A 14,273-nucleotide genomic window follows, 5' to 3' on the forward strand; every position below is an offset into this window, starting at 1 on the left:
GTGGTCAGATTCCTTTCAATACTGTGATCCCCGTGGATTTCAGCAGCGCTTAATTAAATACAAAGTAATCATAAAGTAACAGCATAAATAGTCCCCCTAAACAGTGTGCTAACACTCTTACATCATTAGCTTGTCTGAATTCATATTGCTCATTTCCAAAGCAGTATCTGTTTCTGAGAACTGCCTTTTCAAATGCAGAATTCCCACATCTTCAGCTAGCTTTTCTCTAAACGATCTCCAAAGTAAACAATGTTTAGTGTGGCACTAATCCAAATATGTGCTATTTGCCCACTGGTAAAGCCAGCTTTAGCTAGTGCAGGGAAGAAAACACTATGCCCACAGCAGTATTTCCAAATGTTATGAAATCTATGGCACAAGAAACAACAGATAAATGTGTGAATCAAAGTAATATTATCAAACCTAGTTTAAGTAGTAACTTATTCTTCAGAGAGTCTTTACATTCTACAGGGTAACTAAAAGTTTTCACAGGAGCCCAGGACTACAATGGAAACACTTGATTCAGGTATTTATACTTTTGCTGGCACAGCTTTACCAAAAGTCTTATGAGGTACAATCTCTACTTGATATAATTGTCCTGGCAAAAGCTGGTAGGTGTGGACACAGTTTTATACCACTAAAACTCAATTTTTACTGGCACGGCTTCCTTAGCTCCAGGGAGGTCTGGCATATGTTATACTGTCAAAAGCACAATTTTCAGGAGTACAAGCCTCATCTACACACACAGCACTTTGCCAGCACAGAGAGCTGGTGTGTTCTGGGTGAGCCTGGCCTCAGCAGAGACTTTAAACACCACATTAACACAGGAAGCATATTCATTTCTTGGTGGCAACCTCAAACTCTGAACCTTACTGGCTTCTTTTGTAGTGGTAATACAGCCTGAGTGCTTTTTCACCATAATGATTTTCTGCTTTTTGTGGCAAAGTTGGAGACCAATCCAACCAGTTCAGTTAAAATGGCAATTTACCAAATCAAAATTCTCATTCAGGAACACCCTGTATCATCCCACACAGAATGGTTCTTTTTATGGTATGTTACTACAAAACATCACAGACAGCTTAGTTTCTTATAGTATTCTGGTTTTGTGCTCATAGATTTCACTTGATGCTGCAATACCCAATATCACACAATCCAAATCTAATTTCTCAGGGGACCAAACAGCCCAAATGGAGGGTCTTACTTAGGTCCATCAGCTCTTTAGGTAATGCACTGGGAAACGTGACCTCAGAATAGGATTCACAATATCCAGAAACAATGCAATGATTAGGAACTGACTTCTGAATTCCAGGGAGCCCAGGAGGTATAGATTCACATCAGAAATCTCTCTTAGTAGTACTAAGAGAGTACCATGAGGCAAAACAATAAGAAAGTCTTGGGCTCTGTGTTAGAATTCTTAATCTGAAAAATGGTCTAAGAAGGAGCCACTGCACAAAGGAATATCTCCAGCATCTCCTGCCCCTTTGTGGTACTGGATGGAGAATTCACAGCTCTGTTTTGAAGATCTCCAGCAGGCTCACCCCAAGCTGGCCTCTCATTAGGATGGCCAGATCACACAGTCTGCTTTGCCACAGGTGTGAGCTACAGCTTGGCCTGCTCAAACCTGCCAGGCCAGAGACAGTCCAGGCACTCATGGATTTAGACACCAAGGGAATACTGGCAGAGCTGGGCCTGCTCAGCCTCAAGAAGAGATGCTGAGAGGGGACATTACTGATGTCTGTCAGTATCTGCAGGAGTGTCAGAGCTCTGCTCCTGGTGCAAGGGCACAAGAGGAAGGAAGGGCAGGAATGATGCTGAGCAGCTCCAGCTGGCCATGAGCAAGGAGTGCTGTGCTGTGCTGAGCACTGAACAGAGTGGCCAGAGGCTGTGGAGCCTCCCTCACTGGGGACATTCACAGTGTCTGGAGTGGCCAGAGGCTGTGGAGCCTCCCTCACTGGGGATATTCACAGTGTCTGGAGTGGCCAGAGGCTGTGGAGCCTCCCTCACTGGGGACATTCACAGTGTCTGGAGTGGCCAGAGGCTGAGGAGCCTCCCTCACTGGGGACATTCACAGTGTCTGGAGTGGCCAGAGGCTGTGGAGCCTCCCTCACTGGGGACATTCACAGTGTCTGGAGTGGCCAGAGGCTGTGGAGCCTCCCTCACTGGGGACATTCACAGTGTCTGGACACAGCCCTGTGCCTGGGATGGCCCTGCCTGAGCAGGGAGGTTGGACCAGATGATCCCACTGTGGTCCTTTCCAACCTGACCCATTCTGCCATTCTGTGGAACACAGATATCCCTGGGCTGTAAGGCCAGTGGGAATTAGAGTGGAGGAGGAAGGAACTAAGGTTGGTATTCTGGACTTCAGGTCTTAAAAAAACAGGCTTCTGTAAGTCTGGGGACCGATTTTTTTATTATGAGACAGTAACTAAGCTACTGTGTAAAGACTGGTAGAATCTGCATTGATACATAAAATAACATATGATCAAGGAATCCTAAAGCTGAAAGATTTATGATATGACAAAGTTTCTCCCCAGAAGACCAGCATCAATAATTCTAGGCTAGAAGGTCACTTGTTATTCTATCCATTGAACAAGATTTTGTAGATAAGCAATTACTTCTTCTAGATCATATGGCAGAGGCATATTAGATTGATCATCATCTGTCCAGAAGGGATGGCATTCTGGTTTCTGGTCTTCTGGCAAGCTCTCTGCTGCATCTGACTGGCATCTGAAAAGAAAGGTAAGCAGATAAACCACTTAAGAAAAACTGTATCAAGAAACTGAATACTCAGCAAGGATACATTTGAGCATTAATTTAAAGAGAAAGATGATAATAAAAAAGAAATACGACATCTTCTGACACCAAATGGATTGCGCATTTCCAGTGAAGTTGATTTCTGTTGTAGGCTTTGTATTTTCTATAGGGATTTCTCAAAAAGCCAATCACAGAGAAAACTCAGTTAGTGTTCCTTTATATGGTGAATTATTTTTTCATTATCTCAGCTGTTATTTAAAGTATGTGATTAAATCATTATCAGATTTAAATGTTTGCTGGTTTCCAATGTATTACTAGATTATTGAGAAAGATTAAACTGAATTTACTGCATTTAGGTCAGGGGGGATAGATTAAACAACATTAAAGAAGCCAGACTAGCTGTGTAGATTCTGGAGATTTACAAGTGTATCAACCTGCTTAGCACTGAAAAAGGCAATATAGGAAGAGAAAATTCTATAAAGAAAAATGGAAATGAAGGTTAATAACAACTTCCAATGATGAATGGGTGGGCAAAACTTCAATAAAATTAAATTAAGAGGTTAGTGTATGTTAGTCCCCAGAGAAAATGTTTAAATTACAATGTTTTTTATTAAATGGATTATTCATCAATACTAGTGAAGTCCAATTATAATATTCAACTGAACTGCAGCCTGCAGAGGAAAGTTTTTATAAGTGGCAACCATCACATCTCTAAAGATTAGACTGTAATACATGCTGAATCAAAAACATTGTTCAAGGAGGATTTCTCTCCCCCTCTTTTCCCTTCCCCTCAAATAATTTGCACATTACTGATTAATTAGTTAATATTTGCAATGGGGCAAAACAAAACAAAAAAAATGCTGAGAATTAGCTTAGTTTTGATATCTATTGCAGGTCTATATGGCTCTTTAAAGAGATAACAACCAAATTGCAGAAATGCACTTTTATCTCTTATATGACAGTTTTTAGAATTCGTGTTCTATAAAGCACATAATTTTTGTAAAAACTTTAAAGCTGTTTCAAACATATATGTGTCTTTCATCTCAGTAGAATGAACTCTAAGGATACTGACACATGCAACTTCCTCGTCCACACCATTGACCTTCTGGAAGAGACTGTTGCCAAATGAAAGATGTCTTCTTCTCCTGGGAATTATTAATAGCACTGTAATCCCCATGAGAAAACATACTTCAGCTTTACACCCATGTTGGTGGGTGGTTAATTGCTGCACCAGCATCCTGGGCACTCAATCCATCGTACATTACACTGCAAGGACAGTATTAACACATAGCATTCCAATATATCTTCAGCTCTCCACATCAGCCCCTGATAATAGCATCTGTTAACATGCACTAAGTACTATTATGTAGCACATCACTTCATAAATAATAAGATTAGCCGACCTCAGGGCCCTGGGAAGAGTAATGTGTTTAAATGTTCTCATTATTTATTTAAAACAAGAATTAAAGGAACAGAAGCTACTTGTGACAATCCTCTTAGCATAAATATTAAACTGTTTGCATTGATAAGCTGCACTGTACAGAATAACAGAGGATTTGTTTCGCTGGCTGCTTTATAATAGTTGTTATAGCAAATGCAGTTTAGTGTGTGAGTTCTGAGAGGTACTTAACTGATTGTGCCATCATGTTCTGAAGACATTTTCCAAATTATATAAAAGAACAGGAGAAAATTAATATGCAGGGGAAGCTGAAACTAATTACAGCATAACTCTATAAGGCTTTTAAAAGCTTGCTTTATTTTCTGTCTTGGAACAAAATAATACATTCAGTTTGGTGGGTAGTATAAGACATTCCAGTTTAAGCACTTCCATCTAAAGGTGGTTAAATTAACCATGTAGAGATTATTGCAGATGACAAATCACAAAGCTCAGCCAGTAAATACTGCAGGCATGTTATGTGATCTGCAAAACTCAGCTAATAATAATAATAATTCTCTCTCTCTCACATCTATTAACAACAGTTTTCACTGAGAGAAAAGATACATCAACTTTTAGCTTCCTCAGCATTTCAGAGCCCTCTTTTTACCTTTCATGGTTTTTTTTCTTGCTCTCTAACACAATCAGATTGACCAGCTTTTCCCTCTGTGTGGGTGTTTGTGTGGCTGTAAATGTGGTAGCAGACACAGTGATGCTGTGCCTGAACAGCCCAGGAGCCACCACCTGCTACTTTCCCCTTTTCTGTATTTGTTACCAGCAGAGCCATTGCTGACAGCTCTCCCCACCACCAAGCACATGCCTGAACTTCCAGGCAATCATGCAACTGGGGAAGCTTTAGCCATAGCATATTCCATGTGAGGGATTAGAGGAAGGGAAGTGTGTCAGGTCCTCAGACTTGCTGTGCCAGTCTGCTGGCAGAAATGCATCAATGTGCTGTAAAAATACAAAAAAGGAAAAGCAGTGCCACAGCACTCCAAATTCAGCAATCTCGTGGTGTTTCTGTCCTTCTGTTGGATTTCTACAGCTTTGCTCCACACTAGCAAGAACAGCAGGGAATGATATATTTTTATAATTTGTCAATAATCTATTTTGACCAAAATGACAACCCCTGTGCTGGATCTGCTGACATCAAAGACAGCTTAAGTTTCTCATATTCAAAACTGGTTCTAGGCAGCCAATGTTGCACCTGGCAGTTCAATAGGCAATTCACCTGAATAGCTCCCACAATCTGGAACACAGTCAAAAATGTGCTTACTCACAATTAGGGTGCACAAAACAGACATTTCCAGATTAGTATATTTCTGATAAAAAAATATTTTATAGGAGAAGTTGTTCCTACAATGGTCTTTGATTTGCAGCAGTGGAACAGAGCTGAAGATCTTGTCAAAGCCATGGCAACATTTTAAACTGAAGCAGAACCATCAAAGGCATCTAAATGAGTGCAGAGAATTATTTAAAAGTCTTTGTATCTGACAGTTGACTTAGCAACAATAATTCCTGCTAAATAAAAATAAAAAAGGCTGCAAACATTGAGATTTGGTAGTAGTGGGAAAGTGTAAAGATTTACAATATTGTAAGTTAATGAAAATATTCCATATCAATTAAAAACTCTTACTTGAGTTACTAGAGTCAAAACTCAAAAAGAAAATAGAACTAACCTGTGCATATTATATGTAACAAGTGTGTAAAGAATGGAAATCACACAAACTCTGAAATACAGAATAGACTTTAACTGCAGCAGGAGGACAGGAAAAGTGCTGTGATACATTTCAGAGCAATTTAACTGCAACGCTTTGACAAGAAGTGTTCAATAACATATTATAGAAAGAATTGTTTGTTTATAGAATGCACAAAATTCCATGGTCCCCACTTTCTTACTGAAACAATCAAGACTTCTGAGAATTTTAATTTAAAAAAGCCCAATTTTAGTCACTGTTGAAAAGCACGTTCTCACTACCTCTACCCTCTAAAGTTCTCAGATTTTTCATAACCTTTTTGTCTGTTTTTGACAAATGGACTTTGCTCATGAATATTTACCAACGTTCAGCTAAGTGATGACAAACACTTTTATGACTGTTTGATTATTTGCATAACAGCACATGATGCCTTCCCTGGAAGGTGGCTGATATCTCCATGGGCAGGTGCTCATCCACTCAGACAGACACTTGCCTGGTCATGGTTCCCTGGACTGCACTGATTTTTGATGATCAGGGTGTCATCTACATTAGAGGACACTAATCACAATTCCCAAATTAACCAAGCTAACTAAAGTGTGTGTTAATTATGAGTATGCAAGCAGTCAATAAAAGGTTAATGCAAAAGTCAGAGGATAAATTTATTTCAGTATTGCATCACTCTACTGAGTAAATGACTAACATTATCTTTGTTTTGAATCGATATATTTTACAGTAATGCGTGAGTCATTGATTAGAAAAAATGTCTTTTTCTAATAGTTAAGTTTTGCAACTATTAGGTATTAAGTGTCAATATACTTTAAACACTCTTTATTCAGTGCAGATACCTTTCTGTTCAGTTGTCAGGAACAGGAATACCTAGAAGGCAAGAGGCAGCCTCATGTTCTGCTAATGAATGTAATTAATGCAAATAAGAATTATTACCTAAATAAGGTACTGTGAATTAGAGTCCCTGGATTCTCTTGCACTGCTTGTCTACTCCACAGAAGTGTAGTCAAATCAGATCAATAGAGGTCAGTCTATGGCTCAGACTGCATAGCCATCCTAAAGACTGTTTACTGAAAAAACCAGAATGGAGAAAATATGAATATACTGAAATACCATTTTTTATATGGCTATATCACCAATGAAATTCTAATTTTTCATGCCAAAACTGACATTTTGAAAGTTATTGAGTCCAATCTAGACCAAAGATTTTCTCAGTTTTTTAAATTAGCCAATCAGAAGATTGCCAACTTTGGCAGAAAGCATTTCTTTCAGTTGTTCTCTGCTTGTCCCTCCTGTGACTCTGCACAAGTAAAACCTTCCCAGGTTTACTCTACCTTTTAAGAACAAAACAAATAAAATCAATATTTGACTTTGCAAACTAGGTTTTAGAAGTACTGGTCCAAATAGGCAGTGAAATGAAGTGGCCAGATGGAAAGAGAGCAGTGCTTCATTCTTTTGGACATCTACTCCCCAGTGCATTCCCAAGAAGTCTGTCCCATTTACAATAAGTCATTGCTGATGTTCTTTCATGTGCTGTAACTACAGTGTGCCCAGCCATAAATAATGGCTGAGACCAGGAATGCATTTATAGAAGGGACAAAATGAATCTGTTTCTAGATAAGAAACTTGAAAAGAGAATGCCAGTTTTAGGAAAGGGACAGAGGCAATTTCAGTTAAATATTAATCTAAGAAAAAAAGTATCAGCTGCACAAAGACACGAGAACAAATACATTTGCTGGCACATCAGATGATCTCTGATCCTTTCAAAAGTTGATAATGGCTCATGTCACTGATGTCTTTGGCCCTTAGCACAGAGCCAAAGTTTACAGTCACTTATTCAAGAGCTTCAAAATAAACCCTTCCACTGGAAATGAGGACACTGGCTACAAGATCCTGAGGCATCACTGGTGACAAAGCAGGATGGCCTGAAAACAGCCAGCCTTGTGTGTACTTTGACAAAGTGAATTTATAGCAGAATCCATCTCTCACACTGGCCTGCAGAGTGCATTTTGCTGTTCCACACAAAGGCAGGGTCAATGAACCTGACACTGAACAGGGTGAAACCACAGCTGCATCAGAGTTTCTGATGATCTTGAAAATGTCAGAGTTTCTATTATTACTCAAATAGTAAACCAGGTAAATATGAGAAAAACCTTCACATGTTGAAATAACAGCAATCAAAGCACTGCTGGAGTCCAACCAAAAGACTTTTCAAGTGGTCCACCAAGGGGCTTCACATGCATTTGTAGAAATATATAAAACTCAAACCCATTAAAAAAAAAAAAGTGCTTTGTCTTAGTGGTTAAGAACTTAAAATACTTCCCCCCCACAATATTAATTAAAATCTGTCAAAATGTACTTCAGTGTCTCTAAACTATTTAGCTCAGAAACTGAGGAAAAGGATAAAGGTTTGTTTCAGCTACAGAGTGAGGACTGTAAAGCCCTGAAACCTCAGAAACATTCCAGCTCTGGGTGGAAAGAATTAAAGAAAAGAGGAAACAAGAATCTCCTTTCTCCAACACAGTAACATCTAATTAATAAACAGAAATCTACCTGACTTTTGTTGAGTCCATCAGTGACCTTCCTCACCATCCCACCAGCTCTCCTCTGAAAAGGGCAATACTTAAGAGATGGCCCTGCAGCACTGAGAACAGTCCTGGCATCAGATGCATGATGTGAATTTGACTTCCCCAGACACAGCTTTTCCCCTCCTTTGTGTCCAACAGACCCAGAAACTGTCCATGAGAAAATCAGTGCACCTCCTATTCCCACAGGAGAATGTCTGTGTGGGGCAGCCTCAATTCCATGTTTGTTTGATTTTTTAATTAAGAAACATCACTACTCACTATAAAGCGCAGGGGGTAGGGAAATCCCCCAGAGAAACACTGAATAAATAACATGGCATTTGCTGAAAGATGAAGTTTAATCCAATTTAACTTATAGGTCTAAAAATTTTTCCCTTTCAGTCTTGTTTCTCAGATGCTTTTGTTTCCTATTTTTAGAATAATACATATACAAGGAATGTATCCTGACTGTATGAGAAGCACGTTTATACATATTTATATGCACACCCCTTCACACCAATACTTGCAAAAAATCCCATTAGTCCAAAAGAGACAGCATTTAGGAGGAAATTTTCAGCACCACAGACACAGATTTAGTTACATACTTTTCATGATCAGCAATGGGAAGGGAGTTATTCCCACCGTGTTAAGAATATTTGGCTTTGACTTCAAACAACGTACAAATACATCAACCTCAATATAATTTATATTCTCTCAGAAGGAACCTAAAATTCTCTAAGCCTTTGCTGAGACATCTGATGTTCCAGTCCCCTCTGCTGCACTGTATGATGGGCTGTTTTATTTCACTTGCAATCCTTGCTTCCCTATGATTTTTTCAGACAAAGAAACAAAATGTCTGCTATATGCTGAGTATAAACACAGCTGACTTGTTTTCCCCAAAGTATCGATTTTATGCACTTTTAAAATAACTATTTTCATTCTGTTTGCATAATCAGCTGGGGCATTGTTCCTCTACATTTGCAGAAACACAGATGGAATTGCTGATTTGGAGCCTTTGGAGAGATTTTATAGTATTCTCCAGAATCTAAGCTTCTATTAAAATAAGGTTTCAAGCACTTCTGGTTGTGAAGATAGCCTGGACAATGTAATTTGATGCATGGTTATCTTGTTGAGTCCACAACCAGACAGACAGACGCAATAGCACCAAGGGAGCTGTGAACTTCCCCCACTTATTTTATTGGGTGTTTACTTGGGGCCAGATGCTCCCCTCTGTTGTGCAGAACAGCGTTAAATGACTGAAAAAAAAGAGAGAGGAAAAGGAAATGGAAATAAAAACCAGCAAAGAGGAGAAAAGGAAATCCCCACAGCCCACTTCCCAGGGGGCTGGAGATGCCCTCCCTTGCCAGTATTAGACTGCTGGAAGATCTGGGGCTGAGCCATGCATGAGACACATTTGTTTGAAAGACACAGTATTTTCCAAAAGAATGTAATCTGAAAAGTTAATGATGCTTCCAGCATCATTTACTCTTTCGCTTTATCTTTTGTACTCTTTTTATGTGAAAGTCATATAGGTCAGCAAAAATGTAAACATAGGATCATTTTAAATGACATGGCAAGAGGATGGCCCTCCCATTTAATGCCACCTCATTTAAAATCTCCCAAAGACCTTCAGGATCTGGAGGCTCTGCCCTTCTGCTAGAAAGCTAAAACATTTCCCTTGTTGAGTGTGTTTTTCCATAAGGCACCTTTTCACGTTAATAAAAATCAACTGCTGTAGGAGAAATGCCTGTTATATAAGGAAAGTAAAATCAAAGGAAACATGACTGAATGCAACTAACAGCAATCACATTACTTGATCCTTAAATCAGTCTGCAGAGGAAGGGTCTCTATCTTCTCAGCATCAAAGCAATGTAATCCTTCCTGCACCACTGCTGCTGGCTGCAAATACAACCAACCCCCAAAATCCCCCAACTTCCATCAGGACCAAAGAAAGGGGCAGCACTTGGGAGCTGAATGGAACTGCAGACCCTAGGTGTCTGTAGCGACCACTGTGCAAGGACTCCATGTATGATTTTACACAGAACAGCCCTTTGTGTATGTATGGCCCATAGGGGAGAGTAACTCAAATGGAGATCCTACCCCAGAAACCACCTGGATCCTCTCAGACTCTTCCTAAGATGCATCTCTTGCCTGCTTTGCTCCATTTCAGTGAATTTGCACATTTTAACAGCCCAGAGGAAGCTATCATAGATGGATAGCAAGCACTATATGCTAGAGCCAAACAACTCCAAGACTGAAATTAAAATCTCGTTTATCACTGTAACTTGAGGCATATATACATGTATGTACATACAGACATCTCTCTCTTTATACATATATCCATATATATACTCACACACATATATAAGAGGAACTTGCATCACATCTATCAAGAGCTATGGCCTTGAACTCCAAAGAGACTTAGGAAACAAAGAAACAAACAAAACTGAAGGTTTACTGTGCTGCAGAATGACATTATCTTTCCTGTGTTGTGCACCTTTGGCTGTAGCCTGCAACCAGAACGTTTATAACATATATTGGAACTCCTACTGTAAGAGCAATGCAATCCTGTGGGCTAAAACACAGTTTCTTTAAGGTCAAAATAAGGTGAAACAGACTCAGGAGGGAACAAATAATAGGGAAATGAGAGAACAGATACAAGAAAGGCAGAGAGCCCCAAGAAGAGGAAGCAGGAGTTTAGGAATAAAAAAAGAAAGCCTCATGTAACTAATCACATTTCAACCACTGCAGAATTTCTCCAAGGCTGCTGCTTTATTCAGTGATATTTTATGGATAAATCACTATAAAAATATACCCTCAAAAAAATTCCAGTGCTGGCAGAGAAACAGACTTGAGATCCCAGGAAATGCTACAGTATATCCAGCCACAAATAAAAATAATATGGCAACAATATGCTCAACAAGCTGCTTCTCTACAAGTGGAGTAAATCTTTCTGATTGCCAAGTAAGACCTCAGAATTTTTTCTATTACCCTTTGCATTTCAAATAATTGCAAACATTATATAGAGATTTGAAATCTCTATCTATTTTCTACTTTCACTTACAAATAATTACCATACCCCAAATACAATGTAAAGAGTGTATTTCTTTACTTACTCTCAAGTTCAGCATCACTATACTTCAAAATTTTCAAATGAAGATAATTCTGCAATATTTTTTAAAACAAACTAAAATTCTAGTACAGACCTGATGATGATTTAGTTACTAGACTGGAATATACTTCAGCTTATGGAATATGATTGCATTCAATCTATTTAAACACAAAATAAAATACATGCATCTGATCCTGGTCTACATTCACAGCCATTATTTTTAGGAGTACCTACAAAAAGTGCCAGTTTATGATCTATAACATCCTATCAGTGGACTTGAATCTTTCAGCACCATGAACACTTATTCACCCTAGTGAGCACCAAAATACTACTAGCAGGCAAAACCTAAAATGTTTACTGCAACAAATGCATACAGCTCTTCATCTTACTTCTATGGTTGAAAGATCTTTCTGACTGCAATATCAATGACTTTAAACCACAAACTAAGACTTTAGACCTTTTGGTGGTGCCAACTCACTTGTTTTATATGCTATGATATATAGTCCTGGCTTTGAGCACTCTCTCACTATTGATGCTTTTGATGCTTTGTTCTCTTTTTACTTTAGGATGGAAAATAACAAATAATGCTGAGTTCTCTTCTTACTCTTGAATTCTTCTGATGTCTATCTTCAGAACTCTTCTAACATCCAATTTATGTCATTCTTTTTCTTTCTTATGCTGTGAATTTGAAATGAAAGAAGGTAACACAATATCATAAGATCTATGGGCAACTGAAATGGCCTTCAGAGAGAACTTCAGAGTTGTTCATAAAACTAGTTTGCCTCCCTAGAAAGTGACAATTGCTTCTCAATAGATAATGCAACTACTCCTGAAATGCCTCTTGAAGTTATTGCCACAGAGAACAGTCCAATCATAATAAAGTATATGGTGCTAAGGCCTTGTGAGTAGTTAAGATGGGTTATTTTGTTAGTATTTGCAAGGCCCAATTCAAACTCATTTATGTGCTTTCTCTTAACTAATTCTTTACCATGAATTGGCAACAAAACCCAAGGTTTGCTAACAAGAGAGGCTAACATCTGTTGTGCTGACTGACCTGCAAGGCTACTCACATTATTTTATCATATAATTCCTCCTAAAACACCACATCAGAATTCCAAAGACCTCTTATATTAGCTAATTAATTACTTGATTCAATCTTCTCTCAGTTCTGAGCAAAATGCAAGTCACACATTTAGATCTCACTTAGCTCAGTGGAACTTTCAGATGTATTTTGGGTTCAGGACAGGTGGCAAAGCTTCACTGTGCAGGGCCTGGAGGTGATCTCTGCATCACTGCCCAAAGCACAGCCACACACACACAGATTATCTGCAGCTTCTCTTAAGGACCTGAGGCAGCTGTCCTATCCCCAGTCCCCCTCTCTGCATTTAGCCTCCAGTCCCTGTGCTGCACTGAATATTCTAACTCATGGGCAAAACTCTGCTGCATGTTACCTAGAGTGAGGCAGGATTTCAGTAACCTACCAAAGGAACTTCTCAGGGGGTTCTGTCAAATAACCCACATTACACTGTCAGGTTCAAATGCTGTGGATAATGGTGTAATTTTTTGACACCAAGAAAACAGAAATTTTTTGTTGTTGGGTGCCATTTATTGTCCATCCCTCCATATTCTGTGCAAATCCATGGAAAATCAAGATATACATCATGGAAAGTATCCATTCCACTACTCTCACAAGAGACCTATTGTTTTGTCTTCCTTTGTTCTGTGTCTGCTGAAGAACAGTTATTTAACTTCATGAAAAGTGGATTATTTTTACCTTCTATATGTTTTATTTTGTCTAGGAATGTTGTATTTCAGACTCCATTTCTCCTAGTTTATAAGTTGCCAGCTGAGCTTTCTTACAGTGAACTGCTGGTGAAATGTTTTCTCTTCCTGTTACAAGAAACATTGCTTCCCCAAGTATGCAACTGACCTAACATCTCTCCTACACTGTTTGCTTTTTAAAATAATATTGTGATCATATCAATCTACAATGCAATGTGGCCACCTTTTTCTTTGCTGAAATGCTATTACTCCAGCCTGTCATAATGCCAAGAAATGAATGTAAACTTTAAAGGTTTTGGCAGTAGCTACATAATCCTCCTCTTCAGTCCAAACAGCAGGTGTCCCTTTTTGTTTTTTCCATTCTTAAGTGCTCCTGAGGAGTTACTAATCTGCAGTTTGTATTTTTTGGATTTGTGCAGTTCTACACAGAAGTTTCACCCTCTATCCTCTCGCTGAAGTGCCAGTAGGGGTATCTAAGGCAGTTAATGGCATTCTCAGGAAGATGAGAAGCCCATTTTCTTAGACCTTCTCCTACAGAGATTGTTCTGTGCACTTTGACTGGAGCTCCTCCAGCATTTCACCAGGACTGAGCAGGGTGAGCACTGACAGGCCTGGCTCAGCTATTCCTGATCACAGCTAGCAGCTTCATCTCCCTTTTCCCTGACATAATGACTTCCTCAGGTCCAGTCTACCTGATGCTGGCTTGTCTGCACAGCCAGGTGAAACACTGGTGAAATCACACTGTAACCACCTCTTCTTCTCAGGCCCCTGAGCTATGCTCCATGTGCTTCCTCCTTTTTTTCTGTATTCCTCCCGACAAGGTATTAGAAAAATACTGTTCATTTACATCTGTCTCATAATTAAAACTAGAAGTCAATCTTCTTGATATATTTGTGACCTTTTATACTAGGCTTTAAATACCTTCA

The 14,273-nt window shown here is 39.1% G+C and overlaps 1 protein-coding gene across 4 annotated transcripts in view; it reads right to left on the minus strand.

The window, feature by feature from the left end:
* Nucleotides 1-2,118: 2,118 nt before the first annotated feature.
* FTO (FTO alpha-ketoglutarate dependent dioxygenase) overlaps nucleotides 2,119-14,273 on the minus strand; it is a 216,492-nt gene continuing 204,337 nt past the window's right edge. For 2 of the 4 annotated variants that reach the window (XM_079315940.1, XM_079315938.1), the window contains exon 10: nucleotides 2,148-2,724. In XM_079315940.1, coding sequence (XP_079172066.1) covers nucleotides 2,571-2,724 — 154 coding nt within the window. In that variant the 3' untranslated portion in view covers nucleotides 2,148-2,570. Of the gene's footprint in view, nucleotides 2,725-14,273 lie in introns of all 4 variants that reach the window. The other 2 variants (XM_079315941.1, XM_079315937.1) reach the window with 2 other exon arrangements.

This window comes from Erithacus rubecula, assembly GCF_903797595.1.
Source record: "Erithacus rubecula genome assembly, chromosome: 12".
Classification (NCBI taxonomy): Eukaryota; Metazoa; Chordata; class Aves; order Passeriformes; family Muscicapidae; genus Erithacus; species Erithacus rubecula.